We start from the raw sequence: 23,591 nt of genomic DNA, 5'->3' as shown, positions 1-23,591 counted from the left end.
GACTTTGGGAAGGCCATTCTAAAACCCTAATTCTAGCCTGATTTAGCCATTCCATTACCACTTTTGATGTGTGTTTGGGGTCATTGTCCTGTTGGAACACCCAACTGCGCCCAAGACCCAACCTTCGGGCTGATGATTTTAGGTTATCTTGAAGAATTTGAAGGTAATCCTCCTTCTTCATGATCCCATTTACTCTCTGTAAAGCACCAGTTCCATTGGCAGCAAAACAGCCCCACAGCATAATACTACCACCACCGTGCTTGACGGTAGGCATGGTGTTCTTGGGGTTAAAGGCCTCACCTTTTCTCCTCCAAACATATTGCTGGGCATTGTGGCCAAACAGCTCGATTTTTGTTTTTCGTCTGACCACAGAACTTTCCTCCAGAAGGTCTTATCTTTGTCCATGTGATCAGCAGCAAACTTCAGTCGAGCCTTAAGGTGGCGCTTTTGGAGCAAGGGCTTCCTTCTTGCACGGCAGCCTCTCAGTCCATGGAGATGCAAAACACGCTTGACTGTGGACACTGACACCTGTGTTCCAGCAGCTTCTAATTCTTGGCAGATCTGCTTTTTGGTGGTTTTCGGTTGACTCTTCACCCTCCTGACCAATTTTCTCTCAGCAGCAGGTGATAGCTTGCGTTTTCTTCCTGATCGTGGCAGTGACAAAACAGTGCCATGCACTTTATACTTACAAACAATTGTTTGCACTGTTGCTCTTGGGACCTGCAGCTGCTTTGAAATGGCTCCAAGTGACTTTCCTGACTTGTTCAAGTCAATGATTCGCTTTTTCAGATCCATGCTGAGCTCCTTTGACTTTCCCATTGTAGCGTTTGTGGGCGTTTGTATCCAATGAGCCCTATTTAAATGGCCTCAGAGAAGTCACCAGCTGTAGTCACTCATAATCACTCACAAGAAGTTAAGAGGCCATGCTATGAAGCTCATGTCATTGACACAACTTTCTAAGTCACCAAAATTGCTAATTCATGTTGCTGTATGTATATTTTTGACCCAGCAGATTTTGTCACTTTTTCTGTTAACCCATAATAAAGTCATGAAAGAACCAAACTTCATGAATCTGTTCCAATCACTCTATCAGAGAAAAATCAGAGTTGTAGAAATAACTGGAAACTCAAGAGAGCCATGACATTATGTTCTTTACAAGTGTATGTAAACTTTTGACCACAACTGTATTCGTTGCTGATGAGTGCATTTATGAGTGGATTTATTTTTGGATGCATGCGTCGCCCCCGCCGGTGGGGACGCTCGGGCCAGATTGGTTTTAAAACCTTTTTTCTTCCCTAAAAATGTCTTATTCAGTGATATGCTGTACTTAGCTCCACCCTCTGGTGTCACCTACAAAAAAAAAACAAGATGGCAAATTCCAAAAACCAAGATGGCGATGTCCAAAATGCAAAACTCAAGACTCCAAAAGGGTAGTCCCAAAACAAATGGGTGACATCACGGTGACGTCGTCAACTTCTCACAGTCTATGTTAACTATGTAACAAACGTTCTTGTAAACAAAAACATTGGTTGTGATCACTTTTGTGTGGTGTTCTGTTTTCTGTGAGACATGTGACTGTGACATTGTACTGTTTCAAGCAATATTTGTCTTAACACTTGGACACGATCTGTCGTCCACCGCTGACATTCCTACACCTCTATTTGGGTTTACACCGTTTCCTCCCCCTATCTTTCTTCCACTCTGTCCTAAATTCCCTGACAGGAAATGGTTTACTCAACTTGACTTTGAACAGTCAGCACAGACACAGACAATTTGTCCATCTCTCCTTTTCTCTTTCACACTCAATGCACCAGTGGATTACTGCTATTTGTATTTTCTATCTTCCTAAAAGTTTCAACAGTAAGGGAGCACACTGTACGTCGAGTAGTGAAAATCATGTAGCGAATAAGGTCAAGGCGGAATGAAGGTAAAACACACAGTGGGCTGCAGGGAGAGACTTGTTAACACTAACTACTGAGTGCTCTCTACCTCTCCAATGTATTTTAAAGGGTTCTGGTTGATCTTGAGGCTGCTTTGGGGCTTTATGTATAGCCACTGCCCTCTAATGTTCTGTAATGAAGGCACAGCAACATCCACTCTCAGCTGTAAACCCCTGTGGTGAAACACGCTTGTTATTTTTAGTGATGTTCAAAAGAAAGATTTTTTACGCCAGCCAATTTTTTTCAAACTGCTCATCTCTGTCTGAGATGCGCAGTGGATTGGAAAGACCAAGATTGAAAACATAGTTCCCCAAGATAAAATATGCTGCCAGTTGACTTACTGGGAAGTTGCAATCCTTCCACAGTGTTTTGAAGAGTGCACTAGTTTGATAGCCTGCTTGAAAGGTTTTTAAAAGTTGCCCAGCCATGCTTGTCAGCAGTGTGTAGATGATAGCCAAGCTAGTGCTCAGATGTCAGTTAAGAAGACAGTTACATCAGGGCTCAATCCTATATCTGTTTGTTTTAGATAAATCAGACATTTAGCCCCTGATTTAAAATCCCTGAAGCAAAAATGTTTATTTAATGAACAATCATATTTCATAATTTACCTCTCACCACTTTGCCTTTCTGCCTCATTTCAAGCTAATGTATTTTTTGATGTTTGAGTTCAAAAGACTCAGTTTGTTGTAAAAGTAATGCAGGGTATATTGCATTTTACTGAATTCCTGTGACAGTGAGCCATGTCTGCCTCTTTATGGTTATTGCTTCAGAGGAATGAATGAGAGTGCAGTAGTGATGGGGCCCAGAGGGAAAAAAAGAGGTACTAATGGGACCTTAATGAAAATCTTTAGTCTGCTCATTAATGTAGAAATATACACACATCATGCGCACAGTCAGGGAGGGGAAGGATGACTCAATGTGCGCACACACACACACACACACACACACACACACTCACAAATAAACAGATGGGTTTGTCACATTACCTCCTTATATTCCTCTCCTATTATGCCCTTTCTCTCCCTTCAGTTAATGCTGTCTTTCACTCCAGTAACAAAGAAAACAAATGATAGTTCATCATCATCACTAGTTTCTATGCCTAAATATTCAGACAAGCTACATAGGTTTGCATTCATGTTCTCTCTGTAACCATCCAGGTAAATTACTCGGGGCTTGTTGTTTTCTTGTCAGATCGTTTCTTCTCCTGCAAGCAAGTAATTGATTCCATTAAGCCAGACGTGCTGGATGAATTAATTATGCTGATTAGTGTTGCACAGGTTGTTGGGACGGAGGTTTGAGGATCATGGAGTGAGATGGTAAAAAAAAAAGACTAATTTGTCACATTTCTCCACAGTCAGATGCCTTGATAATTTCTGTCCCTGCAGGCCTGTAGCTGTGACTCGCCTAAAATCACGTCGGATCCTTTGCAGTCAGGACTTACAGAGTCCTCACATAACACTAGCAGGGTTACAAACCTGCAGGAAAGCAAATATGAGTCTCGAAGACTAATTTATTGTTGTCTGGCTCTGGTTTTTGTTCAGCTTGTACTGGCTTTAGGCAATACTTTGTTACCTGCTTCTCGTGTTTGACTCTGGTCCATCGCACAGTCCAGATTTTCCACAGTGCAATAGGTCCATCTGGTGGACAAATCATGACTATTTGTGACCTGGTAATACTTAAAGAATTGTTTCACAATTTTTTCAAGTCTGTCTTTGAACAATGGTCAGGTACAGCCCATATGCCCACAGAGACAGTTTTTGCTTGCTCTAATCATTTCTCCTAATCATACTGGCCCTAAAGAGATCCCTCCTTAATACAACTTAAGTGATGGGGCACAACATACACAGTCCTCGTTCTATGCAAAAATATGTTCCAAAGTCTGAAGCAATGTGGCTTTAGCAGTCTGACATTGACAAATCAAGTGCACTGTCCAGAATAGAGCAACCTATGATTATGGGTATACAAGCCATTGTTGTAATACATACATGAAACAAAGCAGCGTGCATTGACCTTTTTCCCCACCTCTCTCGCTTATCATTTAGTTGCATTCCAGATGGCCATGTCGCTGTGAAAGTATTTATATACAATATGGAGATGAAAGAGGAGAAGGGCCTTCTGTGTGTACCCTCTTGACTTTAGCCATTTGCTTGCTTTCCTCTCTTCTATGTCTCTTCTCATGCACTGACTCGCTTAAGCTGAACAGGGCGAATTCTCTCACCAACATACTCAATCGGCCAAAAGGTGCCAACAAGGTTGACTCGTGCCACTGGTGTGAGACACTCAACAGACAGCTGTTTAGATGTCCAGGTCTTTTTACAGTAATGGTATTTGTAATGACTGATTAAGGACCCCAGTGAAACTATTAGCTTTCTGGTTTCACTGTAGACAGATTATCACCGCCCACTTTAATGCAGTATATTTTAAAAACGTTTTTAAATACTAGTTTGCAATGCCCTTCCCTTTATGCAAGTAGCACCAGATTATTCATGACTACATGACAGATCCCTCGTTAAAAAAATGTCAATGTGAGTTTAAGGTGATCTCATTCACAATCCATTTTGAGTTTTGTGTTTTACAAAGTTCCACATATTGAACAGAAAATTGTCTGTCCAAAGGCGAAAGGGCACCTTATAGCTTAGCACAGACGGGATGAGTGACAATTATCACAGGCCTCCAGAACAGCTTCAGCGCTCCTTGACATAAAGTCTCCAAGACAGAAATTCTACAGGAGAGGTGACCACCATTCTTCCATGAGACATTTGGTGGTGGTGGTGGAGAGTGCTCTTCAGCCCACAGGTATTTACTTAGGCTGTGATCTTAATTTTCATACTCATCAAACCACACAGTGTCCCTTTCTCCTTTTCATTTAATCACTTTTTCTTTGTCAAACACATATTAGCCAGGGGTCCATGGCGCGCAAATAACATGTTGACCGGCTTGTCTTTATTTTCCCCATCTTCATTTCTAACAGCCGCATTAGTTATTCAAACTCAAAGATGAGGCAAAGTTTTTTTGCAAATGCAAGTTACCCTGACCCTGCACTAAACTAAATCCCTTTGAAAAACTTTGAAAAAATAAATAATGTGGTTCACCTCGGTTAAATTTGAATACATTTGTCCACGTATTTGTGGTAGGTAGGCAGAGAATGTATGTTTCCATGGGTACTGCTACTGTTGGATATTTCCTCACTCATATCACGTAATAATCATTGTTACCAAGAGAGATGTGTGATGCAGTTTGGTTCACTGATGAGGATGTCACCTTCTCTTAACCCTCTCATAGCACATTGTTAGTCACCTCTGCAGCTTTTTTTTTGGAAAAGGTCTCTAATTAATATTCAAACTCAGTCAATTAGTGGTGATGCAAACTGAACCTTCATAGTAGAGGGTAAAAGGTGTTTGTGTAAGACCATAAACTCCAGTCAGTGTTTCCGTGGAATCAAATGCTGTGTATTATATGTGATCTAACATTACTTTCGAAGAGTGGCGTGGCTTGGAATGCTATACACACATAAACAAACACAAACAAGCACATCTTTACACTCTGTATCATTTTGTTGTTATTTTCCTGTTTTAGTTTTTTTTCATTCTGTAATGTAATGTAATAAATAAATCAACAAGTAATGGAAGTATGCTCAGGTGGGTATGTATGACCTTTAAACACTGTCTTGTGTATTATAGAGATGACAGCTCAGGATCTGTCACATGCTCACTGTTACGTACAGTGTTACGCACTTTCAGTAGTCATCGGGTACTAAGTGTACAGGTTCGTGCATATTTTTGGACACACACACACACACCTGTGCACGTAAGTGTTGACGCCAAAATGAAGAATGGATTTAATGGTGCTCTGTTAGATCATGTGACAGATCATGTGACATTTTGACTGTGCACAGGTGGACTTTATTTAACTAATCATGTGACTTCTGAAAGTAATTGGTAGTACCAGATTGTAGGGGAACCTAGCAAAGGTGGTGAATACCAAATTTCAGGTTTGTTTTGTTATTTTTGTTTTACTTTTTTCCAATTTCTCTTCACCAAGCATGACTATTTCTTAAGGTCCATTACATAAAATCCCCAAAGAATGCATTTTAATTTCAGGTTATAATGCAACAAAATAGAAAACAACACTTGCAGAAGTGTAACTTTAAAAAAAAAAAATCTAATATTTGAAAGTGTTCTGCAAGAGTCGGAGAATAAATATATTTTCCCATGAATAAATTAAGACCAAATATACAATACAATATGCAGTCTCTGTCTCTTAGAGTCAATATCATCTTGACAATATAGCAACTTGAAGCCGCATGAATTAATCCTTGGCCACTAGGTGGCAGAAGACATCATAACAAGCTGTCAGACACACAGCGACCACATCTATGACTTATAGATTTAAGTTGTTATGGCTTTGCATTTGCAAACAGATGCTCACATCCTGCAGACCCAGAGGAACATTAGCATTCATTGTGATGTTTATGTTAACCTAATAAATTCAAGTCCAATATTCCCACTCTTTTAAGCTCTGTTTTAGTCTCTCTCAACTCACAGAAAATATGACTTGCTCTGGATTAGATTCTAAATTTCCACTTTAACAGTTAAGTGATGATCTTCTGTGATTTCAGCACTACAAGACATCCCTTTCTCAACGTCATTTGATTCAGTGCAAAAAACATCACTTAAATGACATGCGCTGTCTGTATTTGACATGCTGTAACCCAAAAAGAGTTAAGGGTTGAGTCATTATGAATTCATGGCACTAACTATTCATCCTCCTGTCCTCATTCAGTTGTATTTCTCTCTTTTATGTAAATACAATGTTCCATTCTGTTTCTGTCTCTATCTCTGTGTCAAGTGCTACTTCATTAATATTTGATGTGACTTGGTATAATGATGCACTTAGACGCTGTGTGTATGCTGTGTGTATATGCTGTGTGTGTGTGTGTGTGTGTGTGTGTGTGTGTGTGTGTGTGTGTGTGTGTGTGTGTGTGTGTGCGTGCAGGTGTGGGTGGATTCGTGTTTGGTGGCAAAGAGAGGGAGGGGGAGACACTCCAGCAGTACTACAATTTAAAGTTACAAACCGTGCCGTGCTGAATTTAGGATGAACCACCAGAGGCCAGTAAGCAACAGAAATGGTAGTGTGATTTGTGCAAATGTGTGTGCAGATATTTGAGCATATGTACAACTGAGTACAATATTAATGAATTTGAAGGGTATTTATACAACATATCGCAGTCATCTATCATTGATTAGCTGCTTCCATTTCATGGTTATGATGAATTGAGGCAGAGACACAATGAGGTTTTACTTCATAACACTCCCATGGTTTAATTTTCATTCCCAACCCAATATTACAGATGCATGATTTATTAGATGTTGTAGGATGGCTGTTAGTCTCACAATCAAAGTCTCACTTCATTAGTTTTAATGTCATGTCGTTTGATTTTATGACTCAATTAAATGTGTATCGGAGTAGATGCTGCGATGAAAATATAAGGTTTTAGCAAACACCCTTTTCTGTGTTAATACAGATCATAACAGGCTTCATATATTTACCATAACTCTCTTCAAAGGACTCCACAATCTGTAAGGAATGGAAGGTTTTATTAGTGTTTACCAAACAGGTTTGCAGAGGTTAGACTCTGTTTATCATTAGAGCATCAAGTATCAGCAGGCAGGAACATCTGGATGTGTTTCAATCTGCGGATTGAGAAATATATTTCTTTGATCTAATTCTATTCAGTAGAAAGTGAATATAAAAGCTAGAAAACATCACGCTGGACTGTTTCTCGTTCTGCAGTTGACATGTGATCGATGTCTAGAATTTTACCATTTAAAGTCCGATGTCTGTCTAGAGGACTCTGATTTTCATTTTTGCACAAGGCAGCCTTGGCCAACCATGGCAGCTCGGGGAAATTGGTCATTACTGCAACAAAATGAGTGGACATGTGTAATACCTTCACTATATTCTTTTCTTACTTTCAGCACCAAATTTCCAACAGATTCTGTTTCATTACACTTACTCTATTCCTTGTCTATGAAAACCTTTACAGAGTTGCACTCTCACCTTGTGCCTTTTCATGCAGTATGCATGAACACACAAAGTAGGTCACCTTGATGTGTGATGCTGAGCTCAGCTTGTGTACCTGTGTTTGTGTTTTAAGCCTTGTGGATTGTGTTTTGTCCTCTTATGTTCCTATCTGTGTCCCCATGGCCCCAGAGAGAGTCTAGTCATTAGACTGGCTGTAAGTCCCTTAGCCCAAACTCTAATTCAATTACAAGACCAGAAGTCAGATGCACTTACAGTCATGTTTGCATCCATATCGATATATGTTGAACACGGCTGAAAGAGCTGAACATCCATAGATACCGAAGAAGCTGAACATCCACAGATAGTAATATAATACTCTGAGTGAGAACATGATAGAGGGGTGAAAATAAACAAGCATGGGCTGTCATCATGCAGATCCATGTTTGCACTTACACAAAGAGCTTAAGTCCAAAAGTACATCACCAGTGATAAATAGAGCACTACAAATCTATATATCTATGGACCACTGCAAGGACACCCATGAACCATCTAAACAAACTGAGAAGTCCTTCAGCCAAAAAATCCTTGAAAGTTACCGGGAAGGATGAGTGAAGGCCAACACACCAGGGTAGAGGATTCACATAAATACAAACACAAACAAATCTGCCTGTTGTATATAAAACTATCCTGTTTTAACAAGGTTAATATGTTTTCCTATGACAGTGTCCATTTGGATGATAACTTTAAAGTACGTCATTGCCTTGGACATGTTCCCAAGGGCTGTTCCACTTGACAACAGTACAACACACAGGATTATTAAATACAGACACACATGCACTCACAGTAAACTGGCCTTACTTTGTTTTCAGTCTGGCTTAGAGAGCATTCAGCCCTGGCCCTACATTTTGTTTCCTGACTACATTAAGACGAAACGTTTTGAAAATGGAACAATGAAAGCCAATCTGCTAAAAGTGTCTCGCACAGACCCGCCTGTATAGATGGATAATTATAGCTTTCCAAATGGAATTAACCACAATGTCATGGGCCCCTTACTCGCAAACACAGATCTGCATGGGGGTGGGGGGCGGGGGGTTAGTATTTGTCATGACCTGAGGAGAAGGTCGAGCCAAGCCACGAACGAAAACTCAGCCTGATGCACGTGACCAATTCCAAACAGAAAATGTAGTAGTAGTAGGCAGCGTTTGGCCCAGCCCCAAATGACTACCGTGAGAGGACACGATGATGACGACAGCGCGTAAATCGGCAGCTGGAGACGACAGGTGCCCTCGTTACGCGGTGAACACACGTGCCTGTCAGAACGGTTCCCGGAGGCTCCACATCCAACGCACCGAAAAGCTTTGATTACGCGTGCGTTCCCGTGGATCAGAGAGGGATATTGCCCAATGTCTCTCTCACCATCTCCACTGTGTGATTTTTTAAGAGATGCGATGCAGGTTGAGCCATCCTCACATATTTGCAGCGAGTTAAACTACACCGGATAACGAGTCTGATTTGACCAACTAAAAGTGCCAAAGGAGACAGAGAAGTTAATTCATTGAAAATGTCTTCGACGCACGCCAGCTCCCCTGCGCCCAACCAGAGCGACCTTTCCACGGCCGCTCACGAGAAGACAGACGTCCCCTCGGAGGTGGAGAGGCAAATCCGCCTTGTGATTTTCGGCTTGTGCGTAATCTTCGCCGCTGCCACCTTCGTCGGAGGTGTGTATTCGCTGCTCTCTCTCCTCCGAATGAGGAGAAAAACCTCCCTGTGTCTTATAGTGGCTTCCATGTCGGTGGACGACCTGCTCAGTGTGGTCCCTCTCTCCCTCTTCATGCTCTTACAGTGGGAGACAGCTGGAGGTGGAGGGTCGGGCAGCTTGTGCACTTTATCTGGACTTCTGTACGTGTTCCAGGGGGTTTCTAGCAATATGAAGGCTTGCCTCATCGCAGCCTACACTTTTTATGTCACCAAGAGATTTGGAGTTCTTCAATCTGTCCGCCGGCCCCTAAGAGTGATGTGGGCCATTGCCGGTGTGTGGGCGGTGAGCCTTGCCGTGAGCGTTTTACCGTTGTGCGGATGGGGCAGCTTTAAGCCGGTCTCTCTCGGGTGTTTCCCAGAGAGCGATAGTTTTTACACCCTGCTGCTTTTCTCTTTATATTCCCTGTGTTTCTGCGGCTTGTTATTTTTCTTTATCTCCCTCACCTACCAGCTGCTGTGCTCCAGGGAGCCCCAGAGGACTTTACTGTACCCCAGCTATTTGGATATGGCGAGGGGACTGAGTGGCTCTGCTCCCCTCTGTGACCTTCCTTCTTTTTCCCGGGACAGCCTGAACAATAGTTTCGGTGCTTATAACGAGCTGAGTCCAAGTTCATGCGGGACGGAGCTCAGGGAGAAACGGACCAGCGGTGTGTCCCCGGTGTCCATCAGCGGACAGAGGACAGCAGCTGTCGGGGACACACCAGTTGTGTTTGCACAAAAGCGCTTCTCCATGATCCTGGCGGTTGTCCGAGTCATTTTATGGATGCCAATGATGGTGAGGAGTGTGATAAAAATGTTTTATTCTAACAACAGCATAAGAACTTTCAGCGTATGCCTTGTCATATAATGTTATCTAATAGTCTTCAAATTATTTATGTTTTTGTTAACATCTTAGGTTTGTTCTCATTTCCAACTTGTTAAAAGGTGTTATTTAGTTCAGAATGGTAGGCCTATTTTGTACTGACAGAAAATCCATGAAACTACAAATCAAACAACTGTCTCATTATTGAATATATATTCAATCTTACAATAAAATCACTTTAACCTAAACCTCCTGTTCGCACCAGTTAGACCAATGATTATCAACTGGTGGGTCGCGACCCAAAAGTGGGTCGCGGACCCGTTTTCAGTGGGTCACGGGCCTTTGCCTGAAAAAAATAAAAATCCTGTGCTTTTATTTTGAAGGAGATTTTTTATGCAGAGAAGTTATTCACACTCCTTAACAGTATTTGGCGTTAATGCCTTGTAATGCTAATATACACCCATTTCACAGTATAGAAGAACACCCACAAAGTTTGTTTGCATGTGCTAATTGAGCGAAATGCAAGTAGGACACCGACTACTTGAGAGGACATTTTCAGCTCAGGTTCAAACTGCACCATCTTTTCATTAAATAAATTTGAGAAGTTGAAAATTTGGGTCGCGGCTTGTCATTAAGGGGTGATGGTGAGTCCCGCAGCCAGACCAGTTGAGAACCACTGAGTTAGACTCATTTTTATGTTCTTAATGGGGAAGGTGAGCAGAACTAATCTTTTGTTCAACCAATTATACTTTCTACCCCAAAGACTAATGTAGGAGTATGGAATTGTTTCCATGTGGGGGTAACAAAGAGATGTAAGAAAAGTGTTCAACAGCAAACTAGAAACTCGTGGCTCTAGCACATGACAAGACTGCCAAACATATTGATGCCACGAATCTCCAAACCAACCACCATTTCTATTTTAGCTTGTGCATATAGGTTATGAGCTGTTAGAGTTTAGTGTGGACTCAAGTAATAAGTTGTGGGATCTTTAGTCATCCTGTGATGAAAAATAAATAAATTATACTGTCATTTTTTTTTTTTAGTTGGAGACCCATTACGAACCCCTCCATGTCCCTTGAGGCCACTTTGGGAAAAACTACAGTATTTTCTTCAATTTATTAATAATCTGTTTTGAAAGCATAATATAGACATTTTGTCATGGTTTGTGGTCTCATTCAAATTATGACTTTACTGACATTTAAACAAACAAGCAGCAATGATTTTGTCATAGCCAATGTCCCATTAAAGTAACCCCTAAAGGCCTTGAGAACAGTATTTGGCAGGTTTTAGTCAGTACCTAAAGGGCAGCATTTATTGGGTTATATTGTGAAATACTTTACATGATTGCCACACAATGAGCGCCGCTGTTCCAACAATTGTTCTGGCTCAAACCACAAAAAAAAAATTTGGGTGAAAAATGCTGTGCAGCCAGCAGACAATGACAGGCAAACAGAATTGGCATGCCAAACGTTCAACACTGAATGTGTAACAACCTTGGATATGATTAACACAGAAAATAAAATAAATATTTCTTTTTGTTTCTTTAATAAACAAACAAGTCAACCTACAATGGTTTGTCTTTAGATATTTATTATTTGTATCTGAATCATTTACAGTTATATTATTTTTTTTTTTTAAATGTAGGTACAATATATCAGTACAATGCTGTACCTGTTGCTGGGCCAAAATGGCTGAGTCACATAAACACTAATAAGCAATATAAATGTATACCATCATTTTCAATTTAGTACACTCATACACAATACAATAGTGCACCTCTCTCATATTGTTGTGTACATATTTGAATAAAAAACAAAAGAAAATGGAATGCATAAAAAGCCCAGTATGGGCTGTATTTCCATTCATGTGTCTCCGTCTCCACACGTCCTCATGCATACTAAATCACTCCTCAGTGAATTAATGTCCCCTTCCCCTTCATTCACAGACTTTGGTGCTGGTAAGCCACTCAGTGAATGCACGCAGCTACTCCCTGGAGACGCTGAGCTTCTTTCTCACTCTGCTTGCCCCTATGGTCACTCCATTATTTGTGCTGTCTGAGCGCTGGATCCACATGCCATGTGGCTGCTTCATTAACTGCAAACGGGATCCAACGCAGGAACCTTCAGGTAAAAAAATTGAGTATTCCAAATTTACCAACAATTCAGCATCAAGTTAGTTTCAACATAATGAATTCCTAAACAAGTTCTCCATTGTTATATGGAGGAAAGGGTACTAAAGGTGTAATGACATTTATTCCCGATAACTTTTTTCACAGTGATGAAAAGAAGATTTGAGTTCAACCTTTCACTCCAACAAGGCTATGGAGTGTATAAGTTGTCCCATGCTACCGTGTCTCCTAACAGTCCACCCCTCGAGAAGCCTGCCTATCACAGCCTCTTTAACTGTGACTTCCCTGATACCCGCCTTGATGCACTAGAAAGTGGCGGACTCTCCAGCCTGGGGCCTGGTTTTGATTTCAGCACCACCTGCCCTATGGACAGCTCCTCTCATGCAGACCTATCGTTGGAAGTGGTGGCCGGTGGAGGAGAGGCGCTGGCTGATTGCTCACTCCCTCATGAGAACCAAGGAGATGATAGAGACTTCCTCTGTGTCTCTTCACTTCCTTCTCATCACCGGGAGCAGGCTCACAATCTCACTGACACATCGCCTGTGTTCGAGGGCCCGGAGAGGAGGCTGTCACATGAGGAGTGTCGGAAAATCGAGCTGACAGACTGGGAGTGGTGCAGGAGCAAATCAGAGAGGACACCCAGACAGGTACACCACAGTCCAGAGTCAGCAGTTTATTCGTCTCACCATTAAATTCAGTAATTTTTATCTGTCATTCTGTGGTTTATGGCTGGCAATAATTGATCTTCCACACTTACACTATTTTGCTTTCCTAAACTAGTCAAACAACTGCTGCATTAGCATGCAACATAATGGTGATGTACTCTAGAGATGATCGTTTTGGAGTGATTAGCATCCCAGGACCATACACTGGATGGATTTTCAATCTCTGTTCAATCTTTATTTCTGTGTTTACATTTCATTCAAAGGGGAAATTAAATGCTGTGTTATGACAGTGCACCTGTACAAAGATACAGAGACACACAGCTGGTGGACTAGGATGCAGTATTTACATAACCAGGCTATAGAGAAGTGTGTGCATATTTGTGTGTTTTTTGACTGTCTGAATGGCCTTCTGACTTTCTGTTTGGTGGTCTGTATCTCTGTGTGTGGGGGGGACATGGTTCTTCATAATCAAGCTGACAGACTGGGAGCTGCGCATGTGATTAAGACAAAATGGTTAAAGTCCCCTCCTCCTTAGCCTCTCTCCTCTCCTCTCTCTGCCTATCTTTGATGGTGCTAAGCATCAATGGATTTTGACAATTAGATTATCTGATCAAGATACTATCAGCAGCATACCACTTGCAACAAATGTCATTTAGTTTTTTTAAAAACAAAAGAATTCATTCATTGATGCTCCACTCTGAAATCAGATCAACTCTCAAGGCTCCACTCAGTTCATTGATTTAGTCTTGTGGTTTCCTGGAAGATTTAAGGCATTGTTTACAGTTTCAAGATCAGTATTAATGAGTTTTAACCTTCAGTGGTGGTTGAATCTCAGTATTAATTAATATGTTTTGTCCATAGCTGTGGTTTGATATGAAAATAGAATGGAGATAGTCCATTTTTGATTCAGGGTTTATTTGAATCAAACACAAGCTGTGTATCAACGTATCTGTAGTTAAGTTCTCATAATGTGTACATGCATTATTCCCTCAAATGTTCCTTGCACATGATACACTATCCACTAATCCATTTCTTTCTTTGTTGTTGACATCCTGTGATCTTGTAATAGCCTAGACGAAGCTTAGTTCTCTCTTCGCTTTGTTTGCCCAAATTAAAGGTATCGTGGAATTGGAGAATCCAGACACAGATGAGAGAGCTGCCTCACTCTGTTCCAGAGAAACAGCAGAGCAGCCACATCCATAACCTTCTTTAAACAGCATGACGGCATAGTAATTGGGACTTTTAGAGCAATGGCACTATGAGCTTGTTTCAAAACTTAATGGGACATGAACAGGTGGTGGAAACATGCATGCATATATGTGCATACGCACAAACACACTGACTATCTCTGTCTCTCGTCCTCTCCGTCTCTGCTCTACTTATAAGTCTGAAATGTTTTGGTTTGAAAATCATCAGAGGGTGCAAAATCCACGAAACATCCATATACAGCTTGGCTTTGGCACTCACTTTGCATCATGTAGTCTGAGATGCTCACTGCTGCCGTGTGTGTGCGTGTGTCTGTCTGTGTATGTCCTACTATATATTATGCTCCCTTAGGCCTTATTCATTGATTGGGGTCATTATATACAAGAAGCCTACAATATACAATGTGTATGTGTAGCCACACTCTATATACAACAAAGACAAAAAAACAAAAACAAAGCTACACAGATCAAGCAACCTCCCCCCCTTTGCCAAACACAGTCTTAAAAGACATACAGCTCTAAATTAGCTCACAAACACAGATGTATACAAATACAATATACAGTCTGCTGTATATACACACAAAGCCAAACGACAGATGAAAGCCAAGCATAAATAGTTTGGGATTTATTGCGCTTCCTGGCTTGTTCCTCGTTAGCAGGCTAGATGTCATTACCCAGCGTCTATCCTCCTTACTGTCAGCCCTTCCGGCCTTCAGCATCCACAGGGGGAGGCGGAATTAGAGCTTAAAGACATCTTTACCCTCTCTGTGACTTTATGCTCTCTGCTAGCAAGCACAGACTGGGGGGGCGCGTTCACAAGCCCTCTCCCAGAGGGGAAACAGAGATCGAATGTGCATTCAAATGTAGGGAACTGAAACCTATTCACCCTTCTGAGAGCACATCCAAAACTGTAAATGAATGTTGTTCTCACTAATAAGCTACAAGGTGAAGAAAGAAGACACAAAAACATTGATTTGGAATGGACAGTAAAATAAGAAAATTACACAACAAGAATCAATAACATGTTGTGATCTGTATGCCTCCAATAAAAGATATCTGACAGTGTTGCTTATATAAAATAGGTGGTGTGTTCATACTTTATGTTATTCATGTGTCAAAATATAGGCACAAAAAAAGTCAATGACAGCAGCTCTCTGACAAAGTAGTTAGGAAGATTGGTGCTGTGAGCCTGCTCACAATGATAACATCTTGATTTACCTTGTTCATCATCTTTGTTATGTGTGTTAGCATGCTAACATTAAACACAATGTCCCGCTGAGACTACTGGGAATGTTGTTAGTTTTGCAAGTGGTCACAAAAAATTTACAGGATTATGGGCCTGAATGAAAGTGGGATCACCAATGTTATTAAAATTCATCCATGACTGTCTGTACAACATTTCAATCTTAACCATAAAAGTGACCATCATATTGTGTGATTGTGATCTCATGAGAATATACCCAGAACACACACACACACACACACACACACACACACACACACACACACACACACACACACACACACACACACACACACACACACACACACGTAATCCTCAAAGCATTACTTGATTTACTTGATGTGTTTGCAACTCAACATGGTGGTCTCTCACTCTCTCTCTCCCTCTTTTTCTCTCCATTACCAATGATACAAAGACAATGACGGGAAAACAGACAGAGTTAGGGAGGACAAGAGATTGACATCCTTTTTGTTTCTATTGTGCGTCATACTCAGAATCAGATCATTATATTGAACTAATCTAAATAATTTGAGCGGCTTAAAATAATGAGACCTGCCACAGCCTCCCACTGTCAAACCACAGGATGCTTCGCCTTCCCCCTGCCAGCAATATGCATTTTATCCAACACATCATGTTGACAGAAGCTCACTTTGATGTACTGTATGATGAATTAATCTCTTGGAAAATAATATTCAAATATGACTGTAAAATCTGAAACATGATTAAAAATGGGAGTGATAAAAATGAGCCCTGTAATTGAAAAATGATGACAGTGTGATAAGAAACCCAGAGGAAATTTGATAGATGTTTTACACACTAAAATTATATTATTCATATCATATAAATTCTGATAACTAAAGAGTTCATAGATCATATAGACCTTTTTGCTTTGAGCCTAACAGGTCTCTGGTTGCCTATGGAGCCATAACTCTCTCTCATATAACTGGCAGTGTGCTGTTGACAGGGCTCTTAAGTTTAAGCCTCATTAACTCATGGGATAGAAATGGTTGGTCAACACATTCATCTCCTTGCCCGTTACAAGTTGACATCATGGAGAAGGTGTAAGCTTAATTAGTTTGAACAAAGGGAATGAGATGCAAAAGGACCACTTTTTACTAAATAACATGAAGAGCAGGCAATTGAAATTTTGTAATTTGCATGATACTATTCTCAAGAAATGAGACCGGCCAAGTTAATACATGAATAGAAATGTTGTGGTGGATGTTGACTGAACTTTATTTTGCTCTTTACTTTGGTCCTCTTACGCAGCGGTCATCAGGTGGTCTGTCAATCCCTCTGTGCGCCTTTCAGGGCACCGTATCTCTGCAAGCACCCACGGGGAAAACCCTCTCTCTCTCCACCTATGAAGTCAGCAGTGACGGACTCAAAATCTCCCCCAACAATACAAAGAAGGTAATGGCTCTCGGCGCAGTCTCTTCTAACATTTTTAGGGTTAAATTCCTGTTGATTATAGGCAATTCTTCATATCACTTGAGAACTACTTATGCATATTGCTTTTTTGCTGAGAGTTAAAGGCAAACAATTATATCACCCTCATGTCTGGGAATATATGAAGGTAGGTGACTTAAAAAAGAACAAGAACTAAAAACTACAAGTTGTGTATTGACGGGCAGCTGTGTGCTGTAGAAAAGCTTTGGACAGAGTCAGACCAGCTGTATCCCGCAGCACCCAGTCTCTATGCTAAACTAAGTGAATCTCTACTCAGCTCTGTAGTTTCATACATATGTCATTTTAATCATCCAACTCTCTGCCAAAAAAAGTGTAATTCACAAAATGTCAAACTATTCATTTAACTCAACAACTAGTTTACATAGACTTTGTCAATGTCCTATGCATCTGTGGGCAATAGTATATAGCTGGAAGCATTTGGAAGTAGAGAGAAATTAAATAACCCTATAACAAATCTGTGATTTGAAATGGGACATTAAGTGAAATAAGACATGTATGCACTGAAAATAGACTTGTATGCACTGCATTCCAAGATGACTAATGGTAAGCCATGAGTGATCTCTGTGGTGGAATTGGGTTAGTTGAATTAGGAAAATATTTCAGTTTCATAATTTTTTTTTACTAATAATGAATTATATTGTGACCCCATACTGTTTATGAATAACTTGAATTATAAATCTTCCTCTGCTTCAAAGGTGGAAGTGTATCGCTCAAAATCAGTTGGCCACGAGCCCAGCGCAGACGACCCGGCACCAGGAGGCCAGGCTGGAGACGTGAATGTCAGCAGTGTAGGGATGGGCATGGAGATCGGAATGGGGATGGGTATAGGAGCTGGCGTGGGGGACACCAACGTCAAGATTCACCTTGAGGTTCTGGAGATCTGTGACAACGAAGAGGCCATGGACAGTGTCTCCATCATCTCCAACATCAGCCAGTCGTCCACCCACGCCCGCTCGCCGTCGCTGCGTTACTCTCGAAGGGAGAACCGCTTTGTCTCCTGTGACCTGGGCGAGACGGCTTCCTACTCTCTGCTCATCCCCAGCAGTGGCAACCCGGAGTCAGAGACCATCAATATCACTATACCCGACACTGTGGAGGCCCACCGGCAGAACAGCCGACGGCAGACGCAGGAAAGCTCAGGGTATCGTGAGGAGATACAGCTGCTAAATGAGGCCTACCGAAAGCAAGCTGGGGAAAGAGAAGAGTGACATACATACAGGTTACCAAGAGGGTGTCTGTCAGGAGGAGGTTGAAAGACAGTGAAGGATGAAAGACAAATTTCCTAATCATTCCACATCACCACTTTCCGATCACCACCCTTGAACTGAGAGGTGACCCAAATAGAAATTTAGCTTAAGACTGTTATAAAAGTCTGTTTGCCTACTCTTGTACTTCCTCTTCAGGTAGCATCATGAGATTACTTACATCACCTATCTGTAGAATACATAGAGATAGATTAGCCTGAAAAGGATGAGAGATGGATGTGAATTGGAGTAAACGAGAGAGAGAGAGAGAGAGAGAGAGAGAGAGAGAGAGAGAGAGAGAGAGAGAGAGAGAGAGAGAGAGAGAGACACAGAGAGAGAATGGGGAGAGGCAGGAGGGAGAAACAGTATTCCAGCAGAGCATCTGTATTCCTTGAGAGAGTTTCACCATATGGCAGCCTGTCACATATCTAAAATAGATACAGCAAGAGAGAAATCCACTTAAACGTGGAAAAGGAGGGGCCAAGGTCTAGTCACACGTCTAATATGAAGCGGCTCCTGTACACTACGTCACTGGTGAGTCAGCGGTGAGGGGAGGGGTCACCTGACCAATGTGTCTGACTCATCCTTGTGTGTTGTTCTGCATTTTTGTGTGTGAGAAGTAGCCTTGCCAGTAAGGGTGGGGGGAGACGTATGAGAGTAATGGTTCGCAATGTCAGCCACCAAAAGTATTCACATGTTTCCTTTATATGAATGTGCTTATTCTACATATATTTCTTTTAACTGTGGTGTGTTTTCCTTTGCGTCCAGGTGCTATGACCATTATGTATTTACACAATTAATGTTGCCACTATCAAATGAGAGAGAGACCACTATGAACGCTGAAACATGAAAGGAGAGGCCAAGCATATGAGGGAGAGTGCAAGTGATTATTGAAGAAGAGGTCGATGGGCTACTTATGCAGAGGAGTTTTCTGCCTCATGCACATTTAGGGCAATTTAATTGAGTGACAGTGTGCATATTTTACTACAGTAGGCAGCATATGAATATACATTTCAGAGCCACTTTGGGAGCTCATCTGCCCATCCAATCAGTTAGCCACTGGGCCTCTCACTTTCTATTGAATACATGCATTAATTCAGGACTGGAATAACATTTTCATATAAACTATATACGTAGGCCTATTTCAGCACTGTTTTTGAATAGTTACATGGACTGTGAACATCTGTCAGAAGCATAGAAAACTTTATTCTCTTTCCCAAATAATGTTAATATATCCATTATCTATAAGCACATTTACATGTACATTTGTGTGTATATAATTGCAGTAACGTAGTGCAAATAGGTATTTTAGAGTAACTAATATATATTTATTTAAGTTTGTTTTATTATGATGTCTTTTATATGTCAGCCGTTTGGTTGCGTGCTCTTCAACACAACATTGGCACTTTGTGGACTTCATTTGCTGGTGTTTGAATTGTCCTTTAGCGAGTCTACTTCATCATCCGCATTTCCCATCCTGCCGAAGAATGTTGTCATTAAAGATTCATACCAGAAAATTGCCTCCAACTGGATTGCAATGTCAAGAGCTCCCAGGCAAAATGTAAAAGAAAATAATGTACAGGCGTATGAATCATAGTGAATGTAAAGTAGTATTCAATGTCAACCATTTCAGCTGTTAATGGTGCCAAAGGTTTTTCAGCTGAGCACAGCTTCATCTCCGCAGAATCACAGAGTGGAAGTAATTTGATCATCTGCTTATTCTCACTTTGAGACAGGACAACAGCTCAGCTTCTGGTCTCATCAAACCTTGTGATCAATAAACTTGCTATTTGCTTTTATTTGTGAGAGACTCTGACTTTCACATTAGCTTTACAACTGCATGTTTACTCAGTCATGTCAACCATCTGAACTGATTCACTTACACAAAATACTCAAATGCGATTCTTTATTACAGAATAAAAGCAGATACAGTGCAGTGATTAACTACTTAAAGAGACTGACCTGGTTAGTTAGCCACCATCATTGGTTGTTGTGCCCCTAGGATGACAGTAATATGACTAATCCTCACCCGCTGTCTGATATTGTATTAATGCTCTTATCTGTGTTTCAGCTGACATAAAATCAGCACTAAAGACATGATATTGTCTTGTTTTTTTAGGAAGGTTTCACAAATTATATTTCATCTTTGTGTTTATGAGCACATTTAAATATGTGTCTTTGTGGAAGGAGAGTAGAGGGAGAGATCCCGGAAAGCAATAGGAAAGCAGGAGAGAATTTGAGAAAAGGGCACATGGCAGCAAAAACAAAAAAGTAAAATAAAATGTAAAACGCAGTTATTAAAGACATATGCCAGCAGCTATTCCTAAAGTTTTATAATTTCTCTCTGATCCAAGGACTTTACCTCCCACTCACAACCTGTGATTATGCTGAAGCAATAAGGTGGAGGTAAGCCTGCATCAAAATGTAGCATCAATGGCATTGCTTGAGACCTCTAGGTCAACGCATGCACCATCAGTGAATAGCATGCTTTGTTGAGAATGTACGTCTGAGCCAGAAGAGGAGAAAAAAACCCAGCCAATGTCAAAACATGATGCTTTTCATCTGAGGTTTTCCATCTCGGTTAAATGATTCATTAGGGTCAGAGATCATTTGTATGCATCAGGTAGTCCTGAGGGTATGAAAACAAGGTGTGCAGAAAAAAATGCAACAGCACTAAGGGGAGTAGGGGGAGGGGACTCAGAGCATACGAAACAGTCCGTTCTTACATCATATCCTTTTGTTTTTACGTCTCCCTACACAAAGTCTTTCTGGTATTTCTCCCTCTCCCCATACATCTCAGATTCCCTCTCAACATGTTCCTTTAAACTGTCCTACCTTAGTTTCTCACTATTGTCCTGCCTTGCTTATTACTCTTTGACTCCAGCTCATTTTTAATCCCTCATATGTTCCATTCAGTGTCACGCAGCTGAGATATTGATTGTGCCCACACATTTCAAAATAATGACACAGACGAAAGTATTGGCAGCTGAGTCGAAACTCTGTGAGCAATTGCTAATTCAAACAAAGCTTAGCTGATCACAGTTGATTTCTTTTAATGTTTCAAACCGAGCCCTGCTCAAAGACAAGACTGAATCTATTTCTTTCAAAGCTTAAAAACAGAGCTAGATATGGATTTAATGTGAGACAGATGATGAAAACAAACTCCTCAAGACACATATTGAAACAGAAATTTCACAGAAACTAGACGTATCTTTCACACCAAATCACAATAAAGTAATTAATGTCATCCACAAATTATCGTCTTTCACTGTATCTGTGTGGTTGTCCGTGTGGGCAGCTGCATTTCCTTCAATTACAAAATGGTTGATGACACCATGAATGTGGACACGCAGCACACATTTTTATTTCACAGATTATGAAATCAAACGTTTCACATCTTCGAATGTATCAGTGCTATGATTACGACAGAACGGGAGAGTGGGTGAGGAAGAGAAGTTGATTTAAAAGTGGTGATGCATGATATTTCATGTGAGCGACAGAGCTCGAGGGTGGGTGGTAGGCTACTCTGCAACCTCTCATGTGCATCATGCGCAAACCTCATGAGTATATGGCATTATGGCACTAATCGGGTTAATATTGCTTTTATTTTAGAAGAAAAATGCAGGAGGAGAGAGAGAGAGACAGAGAAAGAGAGAGAGACAGACAGACAGACAGACAGACAGACAGACAGATACAGGGATGTCAAACTCATTTTCACTCTGGGCCACATCAGCATCATGGTTGCCCTCAAAGGGCCGGTTGTAACTGTAAGACTGTATAACTGTAACTCCCTAACATATTGTTAAATAACTGTCTCTGCATTTGATTATTATTTATTCAAGTGTAAAAAGATTGTACATGCAGTTATAGAAATGTAAAATTATACTTAAGCACATTTCTGTTATTATAACATAAATCATTTTAATTTAGGGTTAAGAAACCCACATATCAAAGATCAAACATTTAAAGAAAATAACAAAGACAAATATCATCAATCACAAGTTATTACATTCACTTTTTATTTTTTTACAGCTATTTTTGTCACCTCTCTGCATCACTAATGTCCCTCCCCCGTTGTCTGTATCTGGTCGGAGCACACCTGCTCACATACCTTTAATCATACACTGGGCTGTAGCTTTTGTAAATATATTCTGCTGCGATTGCAGTCTGCCTTTTAATTCTTGGATATTTTTTTTAGTTTATCTTGGAGGCTAAATTTAGCTCCGTGTTCCGTGTTTGGTGTCAAAATGCCGACGTAAATTGTATTCCTTCATCACCGACACTGCCTCATAGCACAGAAGACAGACTGTTTTGAAGCTTGAAGCACAAACATGTATTCTTTCCCATCTTTCATTAAATTTTCTTCCCTCTGCATCAATTTTTCTCTTTATGGACATTTTAGGATTATTTGTCGATCATTTTCAACTCAATCACTTGTTGGAAAACTGCTTTACGGGCTGTTGCCTCGCCTGTCCACCTGTTGTGATAGTTTTAATGTCAGCACACAGACAACATGCTATCTCATAATTTTGACTTTCTATCTCATAATTAACCATGGGGATATTTTCATTTTGAAGTCTAGCTTTTAAGACTTCAGACCCGCGGGCCTTGAGTTTGACATGTCTGCTAGATAGACAAACATCTTTCATTCATTTAAGTTTTCAGTTAATTTAAAACAAGACAATGTTTAGTACAATCAAATTATATATGTGCTGTAAGTGTAAACATTCAAAACAAACAGAGACAGTGAAGAGTAATTGCTAACCACCACTAAACAATGGTGTGCTATTATGTTAATGCATTTTCAGTTAGAGGGTGATAGATTGCGGTGTTTTTTTTTTTACTTTATTGGAGTTGATAAATTGCTATCATATTTCAGGAAAGAATGGACTACAATTTAACTGAAAAGCTGCAGGTTTTTTTTTATTTTATTTTTTTTAGAAACCTTAGGTTAATACCTGAGGTTAATACTTAAGTAGTCTAGCAGTCATGGCAGATCTTTTTCATTTGGTTGTAACCTTTAAGGCCCTGACAACAGGTCATTCTCTGATGATCCGTTGAGCTATGGTAGCAGGGTTAGCCCGTTACAGCAGTTACATTGGCAGCATATAT

The 23,591-nt window shown here is 40.6% G+C and overlaps 1 protein-coding gene across 1 annotated transcript; it reads left to right on the top strand.

Moving 5' to 3' along the window:
* The first annotated feature begins 9,315 nt into the window (after positions 1–9,315).
* Positions 9,316–20,220, top strand: LOC137881176 (probable G-protein coupled receptor 149). The gene is made up of 5 exons (XM_068723011.1): positions 9,316–10,497; positions 12,470–12,650; positions 12,800–13,299; positions 17,035–17,178; positions 17,931–20,220. Exons 1-5 carry the CDS (start codon positions 9,526–9,528, stop codon positions 18,441–18,443), a joined length of 2,310 nt encoding a protein of 769 aa, XP_068579112.1. The 5' UTR covers positions 9,316–9,525; the 3' UTR covers positions 18,444–20,220.
* The last annotated feature ends 3,371 nt before the right edge of the window (positions 20,221–23,591 follow it).

Source organism: Cebidichthys violaceus, unplaced genomic scaffold, assembly GCF_023349555.1.
Source record: "Cebidichthys violaceus isolate CVI_PGR_0920_01 unplaced genomic scaffold, fCebVio1.0.p SCAF_1, whole genome shotgun sequence".
Taxonomy (NCBI): domain Eukaryota; kingdom Metazoa; phylum Chordata; class Actinopteri; order Perciformes; family Stichaeidae; genus Cebidichthys; species Cebidichthys violaceus.
Note: the sequence above shows the minus strand (reverse complement) of the source record. Positions and strands in the feature narration are given on the sequence as shown.

Coding starts and splice junctions, on each gene's coding strand:
- LOC137881176 (XM_068723011.1), top strand. CDS start 9,526: ATGTCTTCGACGCACGCCAGCTCCCCTGCGCCCAACCAGAGCGACCTT. Junction 10,498..12,469: donor TTTTATGGATGCCAATGATG/GTGAGGAGTGTG, acceptor CTTCATTCACAG/ACTTTGGTGCTGGTAAGCCA. Junction 13,300..17,034: donor CAGAGAGGACACCCAGACAG/GTACACCACAGT, acceptor CCTCTTACGCAG/CGGTCATCAGGTGGTCTGTC.